Below are 25,083 nucleotides of genomic sequence, written 5' to 3'. Positions count from 1 at the left end.
ATAATTATAATACAGTGATAAAAACACACAAAAAAATGTTGCTTTACAGAATAACTCACTTTAGATTTATTTTGAAAACAAATAAGATATAATAATGTTGAATAGTTTTGATGACACCAGGCATCTATTTTAAAAATAGTGGTCTGAGTGGGTGAACATACTAAATTCCTCCTCTGAATTTTATAGTGTTCCTCCATTATTTTTTTTATATTATAGACAACTACATCTGACATGGCGTAAGTTACCCAACTTATAGCAAAGAATTATATATTGGTTTTGAAAGAGTTTAAAAGGCTCTCCACTGCATCCACACATTTTTTTTTTCAAAGATTATTTCAGGTATAAAAAAAGAACAAAACCTCTGAGGGTTAATCAAGAAGTCTATAATTGATTGATACCTTGAAAAGTTTACTTCCTAATAGAACTTATTATCAGTAAGAAAGATAACAAAGTCCACCAGTATACAAGTATCATTGGAAAATATTTTCTAGCAACAGTTATGATAAAAATGCAATATTCAATATTATGTTACTGCTTTATCAAAATTCTGAGGTTATATGTATAAAAGAACACTGTTTCATACCTGAGATGTTCATGTTCAACATGCACCTGTGGAAACACTAAGGATATCTCACTAAAACATCATCCAGCAGTTTTTATGCAGATGGCCCAGTGCAGACACTTTGTTATGGATACAGCCACACACACCAGGAGTCCAAGACATGGACTGGTGTAGAGTCAATTGGCAGGATAAGTCAGAGTATGTTCCTTAAGCAGGAAGGGGAAAATCCTCAATGTACAGTTTTACTGTCACAGGAGGCTGTGGAATGGGGGTCAGATTGGACTTTACATGAAGTCTATAGTGTTCCCTTCTTTGATTTGGATAAAGTTTTTCATAAACATTTTTTATCTAAGTCCTCTTAAGACTTAATGCAGCCAACAAGTCGTAAAGTTCAGAGGGAAAGTGTGCAGTTATCCCACAGTGTTGTGGAAAACACAGCATAGAGTAGCGCAGGCTGAAGGAGTGTTAGAGACTGAAAACGCCCTCATCGATTTTTTTACAGAGTTGCATCCTCTGCGGAAAGCCCTCAACCTGCTCAGTGTCTGCCAGGGACTTAGCGACCGCCCTCAGGAACATCTCACTTAGTTCTCTGGCTCCTTCTTTCCCTTTCTGTAGGTGACTCAGTTCCGCATCATCATATCCTGCGACTCTAAGGAGGTCTGTAAATGGTTCCATGATCAAGCACTTGACAAAGAGGCAAGCCAGAGCAATCCAAAAGGAAACATACTTGGCAGGACCCTAGCTGTTGAGGCCCCATGTTTGTCTATCCCTGTTTAGCAGAACATGGCTAAGTTCTTAGTAGAAGGAGCACAATTTAGAAGACACTTAGAAATATATATTTATATAGATAGTTGCATTCTAATGTTTAAGGCTTAGCCATTCATTTGCATTATCATGACACAGATCTTGAGATTGAGGCTGGATTCACAGTAACCAATTAAGGCATGTTGATTTCCAAACACAGCCAGGATCCTGAGCATGATTCAGCTTCTGCCATACCTTCAGAGTGGCTGCTGAGGGGTTGCTCAGCTGTTGCAGAGTGATTAATTCCTCAAAGAGCTGGATGAAATTCAGCTTAAAGGGGGTCTCTCTTCGGATCTTGGAGACAGGATTGAGATCACTAAAAAAATAGACATCCATACGTAGTCATCATAAAGTGTTTTAAGTGTGACTTTAAAACACACTGACATATAAATAAATTTAAGACAATTTTTTCAAATATTTAGAAAATTAAATTCATCATCCCGAAACCTGCTTGTCATATAGAGTAGATAGACTGATACATCAATGGAGCAGTCATACCTTTGCATCTTCTTTCCATTGTCATCCCTTTTTCCACATACCCAGGCATCCCCTAATCACCTAAATACTCAAAATGCTTGGCTCATCAGGGCATATGTGAATGTTTTCTCCTCACCATCATGAATCCCTTATTATTGTTTGACTGTGAGGGGTCCCCCAAGAGCTCATGTGTGGGACAATGCAAGAAGGTTCAGGAGAGAACTGATTGGGTTATGAGAGCCTCAACCCAATCCATGAATTAATCCCCTTGTAGAGATTAACTGAGTGGTAGCTGAAGGTGGGTAGGGTGCGGCTGGAGGAGGTGGGTCATTGGGAGCATGCTTTGGGGGTATGTTTTTGTATCTGTCAAGTGGAGTCTCTCTCAGCTTCCTGATCATGATGTGAATTGCTTCCCTCTTTCACCATGATGTTCTGAAGAACATCACCTTGAGCCCTGAAGAACACAGTCTGATGTCTATGGACTGAGACCTCTGAAACTATGAGCCCTCAAATAAACTTTTCCTCCTCTACAGTTGTTTTGCATGGGTCTTTTAGTCACAGCAGTGGAAAAAGCTGACTAAAACATCTCTTAGGTATGCTCCTAAATCAGTTCACCTTTTCTTCAGTTTTCCTGAGTCCGTGCTGCTTAAAGCATCGTCTTCCTGCCAGGCACAGTGGTGCATGCCTATAATCCCAGCAGCTTCGGAGACAGAGGCAAGAGTATTACAAGTTCAAAGCCAGCCACAGCAAAAGCAAGGCACTAAGCAACTCAGTGAGACCCTGTCTCTAAAAGAAAATACAATAAATAGAGCTGAAGACGTGGCTCAGTGGTTGAATGCCCCTGAGTTCAATCCCTGGTACCCCTAAACCCCCCCAAAAAAAAGGAATCCTTTTCCCTAAGCATATTCACTAATATATTAAAAATCATCTCTGATAACTCTGCAGTGCACACCATAAAGACACTCAGAGCCTGCCGTGATAATGTAGCCACACTCCACAATGTCTTTCCCTATTTCCCCTCCACAGACATCTTGCTTAAACAACAGTGCTCTCTCCTGCTTCTTTGCTTTGGGTCAAACTTGAATTGTTCCTCATCTTTTTCTCTCTATGCTCCTCAGCATCATACTTCCCAGGATCTCTTCCTATGCCTCCAATTCTAAACACCTCCATCCATTTGCCACATTTCACAACACTTATCCTTTCACAGTACGTATTTTTGACCTGAAAAAAAAAAATCTTTTTCAGACAAAAATTATGCTCCCTTTCAAAGTACCCAGTCCAGTGGTCCAAGTTCGACTCTTGAATACTCTCCAAATGCCTGATGGTCTCTTCCTTTTCTTTTGCAGTGCCACCACCCCCCTATGGTTACGACCATGAGATGGAATACTGTACAGACTTGCCTCCTCCATACTCCCCAACTCCACAGGCCTCAGCACAGCATTCTCCACCCCCTCCTTATCCTGGACATTCACGGAAATAATGTTTCTCCTGGAACAGAATATGTGTCAATCAATGATCTTGCCTAGATTGAAATGCCTCTATTCCTAAACAAACAGGAAAGGGTTGCTCTAAGGAATACTTTTATGGGTCAGATACTATTTCTGGTGGACTGTCTGTGCTAAGAGGCACAGGGTTCCCACCCTGATCAGAGCTGACCCCATGTGGATTATTATGCATGGTTCTTCAGAATCAAGTTTTAAGGGATCTGATCCACTTAAGCACATTCAAAGAAGAGGAATGAGATTGAGAGAACTTCTCATAACTGCTCTTTAAAGACTAGATGAAGGAAGTTTCAGTACTGATCCTGTAAAAGAGAAGACTGCAGTAGAACAGGAGAATGGCCCGGACTACATAAGCCAACAGCTTTATTCTATGTAGCTTTAAAGTCAGAACCAGAATTGCTCCTTCTTTCTTTTATTAATATATATATATTGAGTGTCTGAGGCCTAATATGTGCCTGGCACTGTTTGAGGCACTGGATGGAAGTTACCAGAGGGGACTTTGGTTTTTAGTACAGGCATACCTCATTTTATTGCACTTTTCTTTACTGTGCTTCACAAAAAAATGCATTTTTTTACAGAATGGGGGTTTATGGCAAGCCTGCATTGAGTACGTTCATCAGCACCATTTTTCCAGTAGTATACAGTCACTTCTTGTCTCTGTCTCACATTTTGAGATATTACAATATCTCAAACCTTTTTCTTTATCATTGTATCTGTTATGGTGATCTGTGATCAGTGATCTTTGATGTTACTATAGCAGTTGTTTTGATATGCTACAAACTGTGCCCAAGTAGGGCAAGGAGCTTAAGAAAGGGTAAATATTGTGAATGTTCCAACTGCACTACCAACTGACTGTCCCCGTTGGGACTTCCTATTCCCTAAGATATAAAAAAAAAAAAGTTGAAATTATGTCAATTAATAACCCTATGTGTTTAACTGAAAGGAGGAGTCATAGATCTCTCCTTTTAAATCATGCACTAGAAATAACCAAGCTCAACGAGAGGCATGTAGAATGCAGAGACAGCTGAAAGCTCAGCCTCTTGCAGTAGTAAACCAAGTTGTGAATATAAAAAAAAAAATCTTGAAGGAAATTGAAAGTGCTACTCCAGTGAAGATAAGAAAGAGAAGTAGCCTGATTGCTGGTATAGAGGACGTTTTAGTGGGTAAAACTTTCTGGATAGAAGATCAAACCAGCCACAACATTTTTTTAAGCCAAAGCCTATTCCTCTCTTCAATTTGATAAAGGCCAAGAGAGTTGCGTGAGCTGCAGAAGAATAGTTGGAAGTTAGCAGAGCTCAGTGCATGATGTTTAAGGAAAGAAACCATCTCTATAACAAGACAGCACAAGCGAAGCAAGTGCCTATATAGAAGAAGCTGCAGCAAGTTCTTTAGAACACCTAGCTCAGGTAATTCATGAAAAGGCTAAACAGATTTTATTTTTAGTTTTTTAAACGACATATTTTTAATGTCAATGAAACAGCCTTATATTGAAAGAAGATACCATCCAGGACTTTCAGAGCTATGTAGAAGTCAATGTCTGACCTCAGAGCTTCAAAGAACAGGATGATTCAATTTTTTTAAGGGACTAATACTTAAGCTGGTAACTCTAAATGGAAACCAATGCTCATTTGCCATTCCAAAAATCCTAAATTCCTGAAAGTTATACTGAATATACTGTTCTTGTGCTCTATTCATGGAACAAGAAAGCCTATTTACAACATGGGTTACTGAATATTTTAAGCCTACTATTGAGATCTATTACTCAGAAAAGAAATTCTTTTAAAAAAATTATAGTTTACAGAGATAGAATCAACTCCTGGTAAAGATGCTGTGACCATTATTGAAATAAACACAAGGGATTTAGAATAGTACAAAAAATTATTTGACAAATTAGCATCAGTGTTTGAGACGATATACTGTAATTTTGAAAAAAGTTCTAATGTAGATAAAATGCTATCAAACAACATTATATGCTACAGAGAAATCTTCCATGAAAAAGTCAATCTATGTGTCAGACTCTACTTTTGCCTGATTTTAAGAAATTGCAACCTCGTCCCCATTCTTTATTAAACACTACTTTGATCAGTCAGCAGCCACCAAAGTTGAATTAAAGACCCTCCACCAGCAAAAATATTATGATCGAATGCTGACTGAGATGACCCTTATCATTTTTAGCAATAAAGTATTTTTCAGACATAATGTTATTGCACAGTTAGACTCAGTACAATGTGAACCTAACTTTAATAGTCACTGGGAAGCCAAAAAATTGTGACTCACTTTATTATGCTATTCATTTTATTGTGGTGGTCTAGAACTGAACCCACAATATCTCCAAGGTATCCCTCTATTTAAAAACAGCATTTAGAGCTTTCTTATGGACAAAACTGTTTTGTAAAGCTTCCTTTTATGAAGACTTCAAAACGAACCTAATATATGATCTAGAAAGGATACCTAAATCAAATGGTAGATAAGCCCATTGGACACCCAAAAGTTCTGCTCATTTTTTTAATGCAAGTGAGTTTCTATGGTTCTAAAAATAAAAGCAACAATTGATTCTTACTTATTTACTTTGAGAGTTAAAACACAGTTGCTACAAGCCAAATACTCGTCAGTGTCAGCTGCCACCTCCTAAAAAATCATCTGACTGGGTCAGTGGATTTATGAGGTTTTTCCAGTGATGAAGGAGAAATTGTATCAAGTTCTACAGGCAATAAAAGCTTCTCTTTAAAGTAAAAGATAAGAAGGCAAATATTCCTATAGATTTTATATCAGTAAAATCTCAGAACTTAACCATGAAAACATACAATAGATTAACAAAAAGAAAAGGGAAAAATACAATTTGGTTTGCTTTCTGTGGGAGTCTATTTAAATGTAACTGAGACAAATTTATATTCCTCTTTTGTAAAACTATGGTTATCTATTCTCTTGAAAAAGTTATATAACAAATGAAAAAGGATAAGATATTGACATCACATGGTTGCCTTTTACCAAAATGTAAATTTTATGAAGTGCCTACCTTTAGATGTAAAAGCACTTAATAAATAATTCAAATGTGCCATATTTGGCTGGAAGTGACCTTAACATTTATATTTTATATGGATCCTTTCATATATTTAAAATTGCATACTGAATTTTGGGGATAGATGATAGGACTTTTGTGTCACTAAACAATTAAACCTAAAATGCTTAATCCACTATCATCACCTTTGTTTGGTGAAATCCTAAAATGTTGTTAAGAATTTTGCTAAATAAAACGATCAAAGGAAATTCCTTAAGGTATAAATTATAGTATTGGCACTTATAGTTAGGAAACTGGTTATATAATATACATTCAAATATCTGTACTAGAAATACATTGATCTGGCCTAATATAGCCTGCTTGTGAGGTCTAAAGGCTAGATTTGTTTGAAATCACTTGCCTGATTTTTAGGCACAGTTGATTTTCTTACTCATGAACATGCACAGTATTCAAGAGTTCCAGTCTATTCTATTGAAAGATTCCCTGACTCACTATAGTATTTAGCACAATGTTAACAGCACATATGATTTAATTTATTTTTTTCCTCTGCAAGTGTGATCAGATCCAATTACACTGCAGCTATGAAACTGAATGTGCCAGGGTCTCCACAATTTTGAGAATGTTGATTGCAAATACACTGTATATTCCTGAAGAAAACATGCAGAGGAAAGACCATTGGAAATTGATTTTCATCATCTCTGCCATCAGCAGGTGTTGATTGGCTACATCTTATGTTCTACAAGTCCTGCCCTCAGAAGCCCTTTCATTCCATACCATCTCTCCTGTATTTATGCCCTCCTTAAGGGATACAAACCTATATTTCTACAATAGATGAGTATTTTTACTACTTGTGTTTAGTGTAACAGTATCACAATTGTGCACATTATAGACTTTTGAACTTCAATGATTATTTTCACAGACGATGCAACTTCAGGGGGAAACAGGAAGTGACGTGAAAGCTTTAAATTATGGTGATTTACAAACTAACATATTTGCTGTGGCCAAACTGTTTACAATAAGCAATAAAATGAAAGAACCCACTATAACAAGGGTTATATTTTAGTTGTCTTGAGTCCATTTTTTTAACACACTCACACGCACACACACATAAACACACACACCCGCCCCATTCCTACTCAGTCTCATTGTTCTGTATAGGAAATAAAGGTTAGAGCCAGACAGACTTTTTTTTTTTTTTTAATCCTGTCTCCTGCTTCTGTGATTTGAAGCAGTTGACTTCATCTCTCTAAGATTCAACTTTCTGCTCTGGAAAATGTAAGTAATATTATGGGCCTCATCAGGTTTTGTGAAAATTGTATGAATATATGCAAAATTATAAGTATAGTGCCTGACTCTTGGAAAATGTTCTACAAACATGAACTAAAAATAAATTAGTGAAAAACCAGTATAATGAGAACAGCCTCTAGAACTGTGCTATCCAACACAGTAGTTGCCAACTACATATAATCATATAAATTAAAATTAATTGAATGTAAATTGGGTGAAAATTTCATTTCCTGGGCTGCAGATGTAGCTCAGTGGTAAAGCACTTGCCTAGCATGCCTGAGTTCCTGGGTTACATCCCTAGCACACATATACATACCCCCCCCCAAAAAATTATCTTCTTTAGTCCCATTAACCCCATTGCAATTGATGCCTAGTCTCATGTGGCTGGTGACTAACTATTGGTTAATGATGCCCAGAAAAGCCTATGTAAAATGAAACGAGGTAGTGCTGTGGTGTTGTGCAGTGGCAGAGCTGGCCTAGAATATGCAAGGTCATGGGAATCCCAGGTATCCCAAGTGGAAAAAAAAATCAATGAGGTAGCAGGAAGGTGTTGAAGGAGAAGCCTCTCCAATCATCTCCTCCAGCAGAACCTATGGACTTTGTCAATTGTTTACAATGTCCTCTAGTAACATAAGAAGCCATTGACATGAAAGCAAGGTATGACCTGCACGAGGACCCATGAGCTACTTCTTATGTTCTACAAGTCCTGCCCACAGAAGCCCTTTCACTCCATGTAAAGCACTTATTAAATAATTCAAATGTGCCGTATTTGGCTGGAAGTGACCATCTCTCCTCTCTCTAGGGCTAGACTGGGAAAGCCATTGCAAGGGCTAAAGGACTCATGATAGAAGAGAGACCTTGGAGTTGCTGCTGGAGCTAGTCAGACATTCTTTTCAGCTCTCAGAGCCATCATGGGAGAGTACAGGACAACACTCACCTTCCTGAGGTGCAGTCCTACAATGTTCCCTTCTGTTTTGTTTTTGTTTGTTTGTTAATAATCTTGTTCTTACACTAAATGAAGTAAAGCTCACCACATATCCCTTTCATTCCCAAATTGTGCTTGTTTAGCCAAATTCATTTTGCTAACTCCTGGTTGTAGGTGAGGTAGGGTTTAGCACTCATTGGATGATATATACAAACCATCAAATAGCAACCCTGGGCACTGTTGTTTTTTAACTTCATCAAACAACCTAAGACCAGAACACCAAAGTCACGAGATCACTTCTCTAAGCAGGCTTCTAAAGGCTACCAAATTCTCCATCAGAAACTTCTAGGAATGAGCAAAATTTACTTTCTACTCACTTATCCCAGCTGCAAAGGGTAAGGCTGAACTTGTGTAAGGTCAGTGTTTTTCCTGTAAACCTCACTATGATATATTTCACTTCACACTGTCAGCACCTCTAGAGAAGGAGAGTGACATCAGTAACTTTGAAAAGATCTGCAGGTGATTCTGATTGCCCCCCAACTCTGCCCCCTCCTCTTATCTCTAAATGTAAAGGAAAGAGCCAGACTTGAGAGCAGGAGTCTCTCTGGTCTCTCTCATCATTCTCATCTTCTAACCATATGTTCTGAGTCAAGTAACTGGATTTCCAGAATATCTACTTCTTCCAAAATATGTGAACAACACTACCCTTGCCAGGTTGTTGCAATTATTATAGACAATATATGTAAGACATCTGTCACAAAGACCATTTGAGTTGGTGACTCAGATGCAAATGTATATATGTATTCTTTTTCCAATATTTGTGCCCCACCCGAAGCCTTATTACTTCTGTAATCAGTTGTTCTTACTCATGGCTATGTAACAAAGTCCCTCAAAACTCCGTGGCTTGAAACAATATTTACTTTCTCAGTTTCTATAGAGCTGAACCCTAGAAATAGCTTCTCAGGATCTCAGGGACTCTCCCAGGTTACAGTCCCATGCAGACTTGTTGATGAGATTCAGTTCCTTGAAGGCTTTTGGACTAAAGACCCTTTTCAACTCTTCATTGGTGATTAGCCTGAAGCCACCTTCTATTTCCTGCCATATGGGCCTCTCCATGGGGCATCTCAAAACATGGCAATTTGCTTCCCCAGAGCAATTGAGCCAACAAGAAGAGACATACAGTGAGAAAACCCTCATAAAGGACAGTGCTAGCAAGACAGGCGTTCCAGACTTTAAAAACCTAATCTTGGAAGTGACATCCCACCACTTTTGCCATATTGGTTCCTTAGAATCAGGGCATAAGGGAGATTAATAACACAAGGGAGCAGAAACTAAAAGTCAAAGAGCTCCAGGAGCTATCTTGCAGTCAGCATACCAGAGCCCAGATTTCATCACAGTCTCCTCAATCCATGGTTTGGAGTTTAAGCAGTGTAAACATAATACCTTCCCTCTAACAAGAACAAACCAACTCAGCAGCTGCAAGAGTCCCAGGGCTCTGCCTGGCTGTGATCAAATTGCTTTTATTGAACTGACGAAAGAGGACTGGAGCTGGCAGCATTCAAAGGCCACACTAACTAGATAAGGCTGCATTCCCGAGGAATATCAAAAGGAGACACTCAGGTTTGTGTTTCCCATAAACTTCATTTATGAGCTGCACATCACATTTGGCAGAGAAGGAAATACACCACATACCACATATCTTTATGGACAAGTGTTCAGACAGTCCCGGTTCTAACCTTTGTTTCAACTTTGTTCCAAGATATTTAATCTCCACCGAGAAAAGAATTCCAAGACAAGTTTTCAGATGAGTGTTCAGTGGCTCAAGTTGCTACCTAACCTAATCCTGAATATCTTTGCTAAAAATGGAGACACAATATATCCAAGGAAATGTTTGGAGCAGCAGAAACTTGTGTTAGAGAGGTTCAGCTTCACTGGACTCATGAAGAAACATTGGTCAAAACATTGTTCCCAGACTCTCTTTTCTTCTGCTTCTCTTCTCCTCTTCTAACCCAGTCATGAGTAATTTTGGAGTTTGTGCCACCTGCCATTTCTAAGTGTGAGAAAGAGGAAGAGGCGTCATCTTCTGAATCACGTTTGGCCGCGGATGATAACATGAATACGAGATCTAGCACTGTTTCCATGACCCGAAAGACAGATCAATTATATTTTTACTGACTAAAATCCAAAGACAACCAAATGATCTGATTCCTCATTTCTGTATCTTATTAACAGTTGATGTCTTGTTTATCACACAGGGTGTCGCGATCATTTTCTCTGGGTTTGTCTAGAAGGATTCAGTCTAGTTTGTCTAGTTTGTCTAGAAGGATTCAGAATTCAGCTTCCAGGATGCATGTGAAAAAGCATATGAGACTCCCCACTATGGGGCAGGGCATGAAAAGCTCATTCCCCTCCCAGCTTTTCTGGGGGTAAATATGCCTCTAGTTTATTCTACAGAAGCTGTCCTCATCTTTACAGACCTAGCAAAAGGGCTTGCACTCTGGGGAGAGGATTTTATTAAGTTCTCCCTTGAGAATTGTTTCCCACCTCTTTCTATTTTTTTTTTTTTTGCACCTGTTTTTCTCCCCTCACAACCTTGGCCCAGATTTGTTTAAACAACTGTCTCCCTCTTAAGACTATAAGCTCTTTGAGAGCAGGGACTGTCTCTTCGATATTTGTAGTCCAGGTGGGTACTTACATATTTGACTCATGAAACTAGTGGCTGAATACGTAGTCAGCAAATAATAGTTGACATTTAGAAATGTTAAGAAGACTGGGGATATAGCTTTGCAGTAGAGAGAGGGCTTGCCTAACATGCATGCCACCCTGGGTTTAATCCCTAGCACTGGAAAAAAAAATTGTTGAGAGGAAATGAGATTATAGTGAGTAACATTCTAAGTGGGGGCTAGAATCCAAGAATCCAAGGTGTGGATGGAGGAACTAGACAAAGGGCTGGAATTGGGGAGTTTTTCACTGATGATCTGTGTCAGTCCAGAGACTGGTGAATTTGGGTGTTAAACTCGGTTTTAATTGCATCCATTTCTAAAATGCACATGCTAATCCATACTGACTCATACAGTGGGAACAAACCGAAAGGCCCGTATGGAAGAGGCACTTCACGATTCTCCAAATTAAAATGGAGCTGCTCCTTTTTTATATAAAAAGATTTGCCTTACAAATCACATTTCCATGGATTCTAATATAATTTTAACATCACCGGCAATGTCCAAAAGATTCACTAAAAGCGTTTTTACTATGATAAGATGCCACAGTTTTTGTAGTGCCATTTCTTCTGGGTGTCTTGAACAACTACTGAATATTCTGAAATGAAACAAAACAAAACTGGCTGGAAATGGGTACCAAATGGCAGCCAGCTTTTGAGCTGTGGTTGTTAAATATCTAGGGAGCACAGTGGTGCATTTATCCAAGTTCTGAAGAGCAGCAACAGCCCGGTGAAAAGATTGATTCCCACTGGAATCATCCCTAGACATGCATTACCTTAAACAGCAATAATAACAAGTTTTGCATGTCTGTGTGCATAGCACTGTTTTGAGGCCCTCTGAGTTTAATTTACATTTTTGATTCTCTCCCAACTCCCAATGATAGTGGCAGGTACTATCATTGCCCCCATTTTGCAGAATTAGAAGTTGTAAATGTGATGCTCAGTAGTCCATTTTTTTTTCCTCTCAGTAAGAATAAACTTTTAATGCTGCAAAGAAAAAGCCCAGATCTGCCCTTTATTTGCACGTGCTACCTGTAACAACCTTCAGGTTGGTCATGGAGGATGCTTTTGCCTGGTTTGAGTTCCGAGCAGATGGTTTGAACAGTCTTAAGGCTCACATCTTCCACCTTGTCCTTCTGTTGTCATTTTTCTTTTAGCCTCCACAGACTCCAGTTCCTAGGTACACAGTGGACAAGACAGAGAGGGAAAGGGCTCTTTTACCTCTGAAACAGCACCTGTTCCCAGCAGATACTTTCCTTAGATTACATCCGCCATCGACATTCACTTGCATGTTAAAAACCACTATGAACTTTCTGTGAGAGGTTTATATTTCCTTTCTGTGAATGAAAGAATCAGTATTTAGGCAAAAAGGGATAATAGAAGGGAACCTCTTCAAAATGATGTGAACTTTTATCTAATTTTGCAAGGATAATCATGAGTGCTGGTAAGCTAGACTGAGAGCAATAAAAATTGGGACATTAGTCCAACCACAATAGTTTATCTGTAGCTTTGCTTTCCATAGTTTCAGTTATATGCAGTCAAAATATTTAATCAAAAATTCCAGAAATAAACAATTCATAACATCAAACCTCTCTGGGAAGCATGATGAAAACTCACTGTGCTGCCTCCTCCCACCAGGGGGCTACCGGTCATCCCTCTGTCCAGCAGCCTTACACTAGGCCACCCATCTGTCAGTTGTTGAGTAGCCATTTCAGTTTTCAGATTGATTGTTGACTGCAACAGTGTCACAGTTCCTGTGTTCAAGTGACACTTATTTTTACTTAATAATGGACCAAAGAACAAAAGTAGTGATGCTGGCATTTGAGACATGCCAAAGAGAAACCATAAAATGCTTCCTTTAAGGGAAAAGCTAAAAATACAATAAGAAACATTGAGAGGAGAGAGGCCACACTCCCATAACTTTTAATACAGTGTATTGTAGTTGTTCTATTGTTGACATTGAGCAATAGGACCCTAGCATCTTTGCTGTTATCCACTACACAATGCAACTTCTCAGGTTGTTACTGTCCCAGTCTTTCCAAGATCAGGGCTTTTGTACATGCTGATCCCTGTCTGGAACATAGCTGACTCATTCTCATTCTTCTGCTCAATCTTAAATAAGGGGCTTTCTTGATATTCCCACTCAAGTAGCAGTCCAACAATCCTGTCCATTATTCTGTACCACTACTTCCCAAGTATTGTCTTCATAGCTCTTATCTCAAGTTGAAATTAAACATGTATTTCTTTACTTATTCCTGTACTGGCCTTTTTCTCTACTAACTTTAAAATCCCTTATAGTCCAGATATGTCTATTTAATGCACAACTCTATAGCCAGCACCTGGTACAGCATTCAGAAAGAAACATATTTTGAATGAATTGTTGAATGTGTTTACAGATCTACAAATTAGGGTATAGAATGTAGTGGCACAAGTGTCTTATGAGAGCAAAGGTGGATTTAACCCCAAAGTTCTTTAGTTCAAAGTGATCATCACAAAAAGCTATTATCACAAAAAGCTATCTCCCCACCTGCTTTTCCAGGCTACCTTTCCTAACGGGCAAGAATCACAACACAGGCTGGTACCACTCCTCCTCACACCCAGACCAGGTGTGTTTGAAACACCGCAGTAACACTTCAGTTGGTACCTAAGTTATGCTACTGGTACTCAGTGCACTGTAGGAGATGGTCATCTACAATAAGGAACCATCCTGCCCAAATACACCAGGCCCACCCTTCCCACAAGATTTTGCTTCCTGAAGGTACCTCAAAGTCAACCAGAAAGGTAAAAATAAAAAAATTACCTGAGGCATCCTTAATCTTGAAATGTTTCTGATATTTAATAACCCTAAGATACACCAGCTGACTGTGTCAATCTGGGGAACAAAGGAGTATTAAGAAATAGTCTACCTCAATTCATTTCTTTAAACTTGTGAGATGGTGGATAAGCACCAAGGATATCTCCAGCAGTGTTTTAGCCTCTTGCTGCAGTTCTGCTTTGACAGCTATGTTTTACCCAGGTAATGGCCACATGCCACTGCCTCCAGAGATAGATGCAAATAGCCAATGTTCAAGTCGGGAAATATTTTCATCTGACAGTCACCTGCAGTCTATTCAGAGAGAAGCTGTATTTTATTGTTGGTGAAGAGGTGAGTTGTTGGATGCACAAGTTGCTGTAGTATGAATAATTGATACTGGACATAAGTCCTTTTTATGATCTCCATTCATTAGGACAAAATCCAATAAGGCAGAGCTGTTCCCATGTCACCAGGTTTGAAGTATGTCTCAGGGAATAAAAACGTTGGCTTTTTACATGCATTGAGCATGAGTTTAAGTGAGTTAAACCTTATAATTATACATGAAAAATGAAGGTCAATACAAAATCTGTTCACCAAATTTAATTGTAGGAAGTGCTGTGAAGACACAACTATTCACATGAAAACTTAGAGGTCAGTAAGCTTGAACCCATGATCTCAAAGGTGGGGATGTTGACATGGTGGAAGGGAAAGTGCTGAAGTGTGCATACAGTTTGTCTGCACCCTTGGAGTGTTCATGTGCTGGAAGGTTGGCCCTCAGTATTGTAATGTTAAAAGGTGGTGGAACCTTTAAAAGTTGGGGGTCCACTAGGAGGTAATAAGGTCATTGGAGTCATCACCCTTGGAATGATCTCACAGAATGCATTAGTTCTCATAAGAGTGGATAGTTACAATGTGTGGCCCCTCCACATGTTTATCCCCTTCTGCATGCAGCCAGTCTCCTTTCCACTCTTCCATTGTCTTGTGAGGTAGCCAGGGGGCCAGCAGTGCCATGCTATTTGCCTCTGGCCACCAGAATTATACCAAATAAGCCTCTTTTTCTTATATAGTACCCAGCCTCAGACATTCGTTATAGCAATAGAAAACAGACCTATGAATGAATGACTCAGCTGGGTATAGACAAAGGAAGCAGCAGGCTTGGTGCACACACCAGTCAACAGGGAGGAAGGATATGAGATCTTCTATATACATAAGGTTGACAGGTCTACTAACAAAATCCCAGTCTTTCTTTGTTTTAACTAAAGTTAGGCTCATAGCTAATGCGACCTAAAGAATTTTCTTTGAGAATCTTTATCTTTGAAATCAGAGAATTTTTTATTACTTTAATGTGACAGTATTGATGGTTTTCGTTTGGTTTTATCATACCTATTGTTTATGCACCTACAGTTTACTTGCTGGTTGTTTGGTCACATGGCTCAACTATTTCACACTTGTACAAGACACAAATCATCCTTGAGTAAGCAAAGAGAAGTCTCCTAGTACCCCCATAGGCCTACGTTTTGCTAATATTCCTTCATTCTATCAACATCTATCAGTTGAACACCTCCTATATGATATTATGGCCGTAGGTTCTGGGGATTCTCCAGATGACAGAAACTCCCTAGAGTTTCGTTCCAATGTGGAAGAAGGATCAAAATAAGTAAACAAGTAGTACATCAATTGTGAAAACGCTCTGACACAAATAAAGAAGGCCAAAAGAGAAAGAATGATAGGGTTGCAAAACCAAAGGCTGTGTTCTTGATAGGAAGATCAGGAGACTTTCAACACAATGCTCATAAGTGTGAGTCTAATAGACTGATACCGAGAGCAAGAGTGTGCCAGGAGAACGGAATAGCAAGTGCCAAGAGCCTCGGGTGGGAAGAGATTTCGATTATTTAAGGAAGAGCAAGGAGTCCTTTGTAGCTCCAGCAGAATGAACTTAACAAAGAGAGGACGGAGATCAGGCCACCCAAGAATCTATACCCAGGAAATGTAATGGCTTATAAGTCACAATGAGGCTTTTGGAATTCATTCTGAAAGAAATGCAAAGTCACCAGAGGATGTTGAGACAGAAGAGATATATAAACAGGTAGGTATAGGTATGGATAGATTTATGATGTTACTATGATGTGTTTATTTCAAAAACTAAAATCATTGATATATATCACTTTGTTACAATGTATGACATTTTGTATACATGACAATATATTGCTCTTCAGGTACTAGAGTGCTTCTGCTTATGAAACTGTATTTTTATCCTCTCAGAGGAGCTTGCTGGTTGCCGGGAAGCTGTGAAACAGATATTGATTTAAGGCAAACAGGTAACCTGAGATTTCAGCATATGGATGGCCAATATGACATACACAGCTTTTCTTTACAGGACTTCATCCAACACATCCCTAATGGGCAATTTTAGACTATGGAAGAGACAGGACATTTTGGAAATTTGAGGTCAGTACCATGAAACTCAAAGAGACTGGATAAGTAGCTGGGTTGTTAGGAAGCAGCTGGGACTGGCTGGCAAAGAGGTGGTACTGAAATACAGTGCAGAGTGCTTCAGCATGGGGAGCTATGTTCCCAAAGACATTTTTTACTTCAACATTTCTCCCAATACCTGGAGAATACTGGCAAAGCTCTAGCCAGCTCTTCTTAGCCCGCCAACAAGAAACAACCAGAAATAAAATTTCACAGCACAAGATCAGGTCTCAAAACTTCATCTTCATTTGTAAAAAAGTCCTTGGGTAGGACTAGGTTGTAGCTCTGTGAGAAAACACTTGGCCAGCATATGGGAGACCCCAAATTTGATCTCCAACACTAAAATCAAAATCTTGTTAGGTCTTACCTCTGAAATTTCCTACCAGCTTATTTGTTGTGCCCTGGACTGGAGCACCAGTTCTTCGTGTGGATCTATCTACGCTTCCAGATGTTAACCATCTGTATCTACTGCACCAAGACACACAGCTCATTCCATTCATTCTGTGGAAGGGGAAAAAGGGACAACAGATAATATAAAAGTGAGGATGGATGAGTCCCTGGTTTGTATGAATGTTCTTACAGAACTTTTACCAGCTTTCTGTAGAACTGAAATGTAATACAGGCCTTTCATTTATTAAAGCTTTTGTGATCCATGAGATATTTAGTAGTCATATAAAATTAAAAATGGAAAATATTATTTTACTGTGTGCAGCAGGCCCACTGTGCACTGGGAACCAATTTCCCTGAGTCCAATGAGGCAGAACACAATCACAGGCAACAAGCTACAGAAAGTGAGTTGATCACTTACAGACGTGGGCCAAGGGATGAAAGCGGCCTAGGATTTATTGACAATCAGTCCCCCAAAGTTCAGAAAAGTTGCTGTGGGTAGATGGAGTCTGAGCTGTGCCTGCCCCATTTGCACTGTGGCTGAAGGACCCTGGAAAGTGGTGTGCCTCAGTTTTATACCCCAAGGTTATATACTGCACTAAAGCCTCCCGTCTGAGGCAGGGTCTAGAGCAAGGCCTGGGCTATTCCTACCACCCCTCTCTATCTCAGGAGGCTGCGTTCCTAGCGCATTCTACAAGTTATTGTTAAGAACTATAAAATCAGACAAGGGGAAACTGGCTTGGTCTGAGACCATTCCATTGTCCCTCCTACTATCCTTTCCCCTTAAAATGAATTTGAGAAGTGTCTACATCTCTTAAAGTAGGAATTTTTAGTATACGTTATGATTTGAATATGAGATGTTCCACCAAAATCTGCTATATTGCTACATGCATATTAAAGGTGAAATAATTGGATTATGAGAGCTATAACCTAAATAGTGGATTGATCCATTTGATGAATCAAAAATTTGAAAGGACTGTTGTCCTCGGTGGTAACTGTAAGCAAGTGGGTGTGGTTAGAAGGTGGGTTTCTGGAGGTTTGCCCTCGGGAATTATAACCTGTCCCCAGGCTCCTCTTTGTTCTCTCTCTGCTTGGTGGCTGTCATAAGGTGACCAGCTTTCCTCTGCATGTCCTTCTGTCATGGTACTCTGCCTCACATGGGGCCCAGAGTGATAGAGTGGGCGGACCATGGACCAAACCTCTGAAACTGTGAGAAAAGAAAAAAAAAAAATAATTTTCCTTTCCTAAGTTGTTCTGGTCACTTTGGTCACAGCAGCAAAATGCTAAGTAACATAGCATACCATGAATTTTTAAGTCTCTGTCTTATCAATAATGAGTAAATTGCTATAGAGGTCAACGATTATTTAAGAATCTGTAAGAGATCCATGTGATACCAAATCTAGAGAATACATCATATGTTTATGAATATAAATCATTGCTCACCCTACAATTAGTCAATGACAAAATAAAACTTGCAAAACAATCAAATGTCTTCTATAACAGTTATCAGATTTTAAGCCTTTAATCCCATAAAATAGGTAAAGGAGAACCATGAATCTGAAAATAGCTAGTGTTTTTCATTATAAGATTTACCTTTGCCTTGAGTCAGTAATTTGTGGTATTTTCCAGCTGTCTCTAAAATTTAGCCCTATAAAATCAGTCAAAGAAATGGGGGACATTTTAAATGAAATATAAAGACAATTTAAGAAATATACCATTTTGTCTCCGGAATAATAAGTTTGCCTTCTAATACTAAGCCACAGCAAGGAAAGTTATGGGTTGAATATTTATATTTTAATGAAGCAGTGCCATTTCATCACTTCTGACCTTTTAAATTTCCCATTTTACATTTCTGAGTGGCATGAATCTTTTCAACACATACACAATGAAAACTAATTGAGCCCAATATTGAAATGACCGAACCACCCAATTTCTTAACATGGAGCCAGTGAAAAACAGAAACTGCTAACTTTCCTGAAAGGAAGGAAAGGGGAGAGGAAGGAGGCTCTTTATAAAATGCTGAAGTGCTTGAGAAGGAGGCTGATCCCTGCTCCCAAATAATTTGAAATATCATGACAAATTGACATGGTTAATAAGTTTTCCCTTATGCTCTGCACATGTTAGACTCAGCTGTAAAATGCAAATCCCTGAAAATTTTTATTTTTCCAAAATCAGTGGAATTCTTTTTTAAAAATTGGGCCCCCACAAAATTGGAAGGTTTTGATTTATTCCCCATGACAACTGCTTTCCTTTCCTTTCTGACTCAATTTGCCCATACACTATGGCACAGCCTCCCCTGGCAAATGCCAGTGATAACAAAAGATGGTCTGGGACATTTTTCCTCTAGTGTGACATGAATTTTCCAGGAATTTGTCTAAAAAAGGCAAGAGGAGAGTGAGGGGGAGAACTTGCATAGCATGTGCGTGTGAGAGTGTGTCTGTTTGTGCAGTGAGCTCATTGTGGACTTTGGCATCAGTCAGAGATGGATTTGAATCTTGATTCCACTCCTGACAAGCTGCAGGATCTTGCTTAAAGTTAAACAATTTCTCTAGGACTCTGTTTCCTCATCTGTAAGTCATAAGCCACTTAGTGTAGATTATTAATTTTTCTGCACTTCTTAGATTTCTCCATGATGTTTAATATTTTGTGTCATTTTGGCTAAATTATGGTGTTCAGGTGTTTGGTCAAACACTCATGCATGTGCTGATGTGAAGGTATTTGTAGATATGACTGGCATTTACAACCAGTTCACTGTAAGTGAAACAAATTACCTTCCATAATACAAGTGGGCCTCTTCTAATCAGTTGAAGATATTAAAAAGCAATGAGTGAGGATTCCTAAGGAAGGGAGCAATTTCACTTTAAGACTGAAATATAGAAACCCTGCCCAAGTTTTTAGCCTCCTGGACCACATTACAGATTTTTGACTTGCTAGTCCCCACAATCACATAAGCCTTAAACTATACACTCATTAACACACACACACACACATACACACACAAGCGCCCACCCTATTGGTTCTTTGCTGGAGAAATCTAATAGACTATCTCATGTAGTTATATGAATAAAAGGAGAGATTTCATACAAGGCCAGAATATCCTAAGTGTTCAATCTTACTCCATTACCCACTCCCTTAAAGAAAAATGTCAGAGCATGCCCAAAAGGCTAGCAATAAAAGCAAATCATCTCTGTCTTTTGGGCTTTGCAGGAAAACAAAGAAAGAGTGTAGAAAGAGAGAAAGTCACAAGGGGTAGACTCTCCCATGGGGAAATAGCTATGTGTGTTGATCCGTCTTTTGCTGCAATTTATTCACAGCAGCTGCCCACAACAGAAAAAAAATTAAAGTCCGGTGTGTCATTAGCTGTCATTTGGCTCAGATCCAGTCCTAGGCAGGGTCTCACTCCACCAGAGAAGAGGGCCATATGTCTGGCTGCAGTCATTATATTTTAAATGAGAGCTGTTGGCCCAGTTTCTGGAAACCATCTAACATCAAAATCAGAACCAAACTGTGCTTCTCTTGGGCTCTGGCATCGAAAAAGAAAGTGGAGAAAAAGGATTCAAAAATAACTCCATCAGAAGAAATCTGAAAAAGCAAGGCTCCGGCTTTCCTTTATCACCTAAGCTGATAAAAAATAATGCAATGCCTTCAATACTCTTTATCAGAATTTCTAAAGGAGAAACTTAAACCAAAGTTAGTTCAGCTACAGAGTTGGCACCGTTCTCACAAGACAAGTGAAGACAGTATTATGTTTCAGTGACCAGAATTTAATGCACTGTTATCTCTCCCACACTCTCTAACAACCTTATATGACAGGTTAAACTGGAAAATTTTCATCTGGGAAAACACTGAATTATGTAATCATTGCTTATGAAAACATAATCACACTTCACAGTCCAATTAATCCCATTCAAGACTTCAGAATTTTGGCAGCCTTCTTAATCTATTGGAAACTATTCTAAAAAGTACGTGTCTGGTGAAGAAGTGGGAGATGGGTGCACGGGGGACCTATTAGAGTGGCAATGGGCAGCTCTTCCTGGAGAGCAGCCTGGCACCAGGCATCCAAATGCAAACTGGGCATCATCCTTTAACTCCAAGTTTCCACATTGAGGAAATTATCTGCAAGAAATAATAGAACAAATAAGCAGAGATGTATGCCTGCTAATCATAATTGCAACGTTGAATATAACATAAAATAAAATCAACATAATTACACATAATGATCATCCACCTGATGAAACTCTCTTCAGCTACCACAACTGAGTGATGAAAAACAATTTTATGTCCACATTATATAAAGCAGAAAAACAGGAGGAATTGTGATATACGTTTAACAAAAATTTTATCTGAGAATTTTGTTATCCAGGAAAATAGATTTAAAGGTTTTTAAAATATTTTTATCTTTAGGTTGTTGTACAAAAGGGCTCATTATTTCTTTTTTAAAAATTGTTGGGCTGGAGTTGCAGCTTAGTGATAGAGTGCTTCCCTAGCATGTGTGAGGCACTGGGTTCGATCCTTAGGACCACATAAAAATAAATTTAGAAAAATAAAGGTATTGTGGCCATCTACAACTTATATATATATATATATGTTAAAAAATTGGCATTATGTTTTGGATAAATAGTTCTTTGATTTTCTAAATTATGAACAGAAGTTAACTTAAAATTCTAAAGCTAGATAAATTCAAATAAAATATTAATTTTCATGTATTTTAAGGGAAAATTTAAATTTTTGAAGTTTTAGAAAATTGGTAAAAATTCTTTTTTGTATGAGGGATTGAACACAGTGAGCCACATCCTCAACCCTTTTTTTAAATATTTTATTTAGATATAAGATCTCACTGAGTTGCTTAAGCCCTTACTAAATTGCTGAGGCTGGCTTTGAACTCTCAATCCTCCTGCCTCAGCCTCCTTAACCACTGGGATTACAGGTGTGCATCACCATGCCTGGCTGGTAAATAATTCTTAATAAAAGTCTTTTAAAAAGTCATAAACAGGGGTGCACTTTTTCAAATCCAAACGAAACAAGAGACTTCTTTGAAATCCAGGGAATCTGCAAAAAAAAAAAAAAAAAAAAATCAAATGCTCAAGAATCCTGCAAATAAGATTGTAAACTTAGATATATGGTACTACAGGGTAGTGCTACCAGTATCTCTAAGTCTTTGGTAGAGCATGAGCAGTTTGTCAATGAATCAATTAAGTATCATGAGAACTGATTCCAAGCACTGTCTATCATTGACTTCATTATGTGCAATTTGACAAAGCTTTTGTTATCATCTCAGCTGGCGCTATTTTTATATTGTACGTTTGCATTGCAATTCCTCTCTGGATAGTTTTCCATTGATTTTCAAAAGAAGCCCTTCTAAAAACTAAACTCAAGTCAGATATGCTTTATCATGTGTTCAGTGGTGAAGAGAGCTATTGTTTTAGAAGATGGATTATGTACTGGGCAGGAAAACACCGGTATTTGTCTATCAGGACAACAAACTAGACAGAATAATATGACTTCTGCTTAGGGCTCAACTGTGAATACAGGTGCAATGGTCTAGTTTCTTCCAAATTGTTTAAAGGAGGGATAATAAAATAGAAGAAATACAAATAATTAAATTAATAAATAAAAGATTAAATTTAACAGATAAGGCAATCCTATAGGCACTTGGCTTAATCCAAACCTGGTCCTTGAGTCTCCGCATACGTTGGAGGTAGAAATGGGTGCAACTGAAGATAACCCAGGGCAGAGTGAAAGAAGAATTTGGAGGACTCAGAATAGCATATATCTAGAAAACAGTATAAAATTATTTCTATATTATAACAATGATGGGACCCTCATTCCCATCATATAGCTTGGATGATTTTGTAAATTGTATTGAGACTGGATCCATAAACATGCCCCAAATCAATGTTTCCCAATGTATTTTCCCATAGGCAGTGGTTCAAACATTGTGTGTTTGTCTCTCCCAGGACATAATGTTAAGGGAAATAAGTCAGACACAGGAAGACAAATAGGCATATTCTTTCTCATATGTAGAAATTTAAAGAAAATATGGCTTGAAAGTAGAAAAGGTAGGAAAATGGAAGGGGGATATGATCAAAGCCCAATACATGCATGTATGGAAATGTCACAGAAAAACCCATTAATTTGAACAATTAATTTATTGATAATATAATATTAAAAATGGGGCTTTTCAAAACAAAGAATAAACCACAAGTGATCTTCAACTTACTTACAATGGGGTTATGCATTTTGAGTTGAAATCACTGTATATTAAAAATGTCTTATACCTAACCTGCCAAACATCAGAGCTTAGCAAGGCAGTCCACGGAGGAGTACCACGTGTTCACACTGGTGATGGCATGGCTGACTAGGAGCCATGACTCACTGCCACTGTCATTACAAAGCATCCCACTGCCCAAAATTAGCTTGAAAGACCCCCCAAATTCAAAATTCTAAGTATCATTTCTAATGGATGTGTGTCATTTTCACACCACTGCAAAGTCAACAATGGTTAAGGAAAAACATAGCAACTTGAGAACCGTTTGTAATGGCCATTTTGAGTTGGTTTCGCTTCTGGAATTTTTCAGCTATTTATGCAGCTCTAGAATTCAGACATAATACCCTCTCTTTCAGTGATTTTCCATGGCATAGAATCCACAGAAGGCAAATTCACAAACTCCTTCAGCCATACTCTTTTAATACAATAGAATCTAAGTGAAAAAAGCTTAAAATAACAAAATTTAACCTTGGCAAAACTGTAAACATTTCAGTCTTTCTTTTCTTCTGCTAAAGTCTACTGAATTGCACAAAAATGTGAATGTGTTTAATGTCATCAGAATGAACATTTAAAATTATTAAAACGGTCAATTTTTAATCCAAAAGAAAATTCAGTCCAAGAAGTAAAAATTTCCAGAGGAGTTTACTTCTAGAATTTAAAAAATTGCATTAAAATTTGTATCTGTGCTATGCTAGGATTTCATAACAACTGTTACCTTCCCCAATTCAACCTTGATGAGCTGTGCATACTCATACCAACATGGTCGCCATGATGGATGTTGCTTGTTTTCTGTTCTCTTGGCTCAACCTTGTTACTGCAGCCATTGTTCCACCACCACCTCTCAGCAGGTGTAGCCCCACAGCACCTTTCCTTTAATGTACCCCGCACCTGCCATTTCATGTTCTCAGGCTTCCCTGTTCCTGCTCCTGCTGCTGCTACCTGGTGCACCTGTGGAAACCTTTCATTCAATAGGTGTTACCCCTGGAAGCACAGGGCAGTTAATACCACATGGGAAACCAGACAACTCTGAGGCTTTTACTTCATGTCTTCCCAGATATTCCTACAGAGTCATTCCTCAGTAGTCAGGGGATTGGTTCTAGAATCCCCTAAGAGATCCCAAGATCTGAAGATCCCCTTATGTAAATTGGCACAGCATTTGCATATAACCTATGCATTTCTTACTGTGTACTTCAATCTCTAGATTATTTATAATACACAAAGACAGTGTACCTATTAAATAGTTATTTTTAAATATGTTTTAGTTGTCCATAGACCTTTATTTTATTGATTCATAGGCAGTGCTAAGAATCAAAACCAGTGCCTCACGCATGCTAGGCAAGCACTCTACCACTGAGCTACAACTCCAGCCCCATCAATAGCTATTATACTGTATTGTGTAGGAAATCGAAATAAGAAAAAAAGTCTGTACATGTTTAGTAGAGAAACAAATATTTTTCTCAAATATTTTTGATCTGTGGTTGTTTGAATCCATGAATGCAGAACTCACAGATTTGGCAGGCTGGCTTTGTGTGTGTGTGTGTGTATGTGTGTGTGTGTGTGTGTGTGTGTGTGTGTGTGTACATGTATGTATATTTTTGTATATGGAGCATATAACATCCCTGGAAGGATAACCAAGCAACAAGTGGCACTATCATGTCCAGGAAATAAAACTGGGTGATGAAAGGCCATGGAGGAAGGATAATTTTTAATGAATATTCTTTTATGACTTTTGAATTTTGAACTTTGTGAATGTATGCCTATTAAAAGATAAATAAAATTTAATTTAAAAGAGTATTCTGTATTAATGTTAGAACACCTTATACAATATGAGGAAGGCCTTAGTATTCAGGATGATTCCAGTCATATA

At 38.5% G+C, this 25,083-nt stretch overlaps 1 protein-coding gene across 1 annotated transcript in view; it reads left to right on the top strand.

Annotated features, from left to right (window-relative positions):
- The window catches only part of Cyyr1 (cysteine and tyrosine rich 1), a 104,545-nt gene extending 97,119 nt beyond the window's left edge, over nt 1–7,426 (top strand). Inside the window, exon 4 of the mRNA XM_005335393.5 lies at nt 3,190–7,426. Within this exon, the coding sequence (XP_005335450.3) occupies nt 3,190–3,323 (134 nt within the window). The 3' untranslated portion in view covers nt 3,324–7,426. The remainder of the gene's footprint in view (nt 1–3,189) is intronic.
- Nucleotides 7,427–25,083: the final 17,657 nt, after the last annotated feature.

The sequence above is a fragment of the Ictidomys tridecemlineatus genome, chromosome 3, assembly GCF_052094955.1.
Source record: "Ictidomys tridecemlineatus isolate mIctTri1 chromosome 3, mIctTri1.hap1, whole genome shotgun sequence".
In the NCBI taxonomy this organism is placed as follows: domain Eukaryota; kingdom Metazoa; phylum Chordata; class Mammalia; order Rodentia; family Sciuridae; genus Ictidomys; species Ictidomys tridecemlineatus.
Note: the sequence above shows the minus strand (reverse complement) of the source record. Positions and strands in the feature narration are given on the sequence as shown.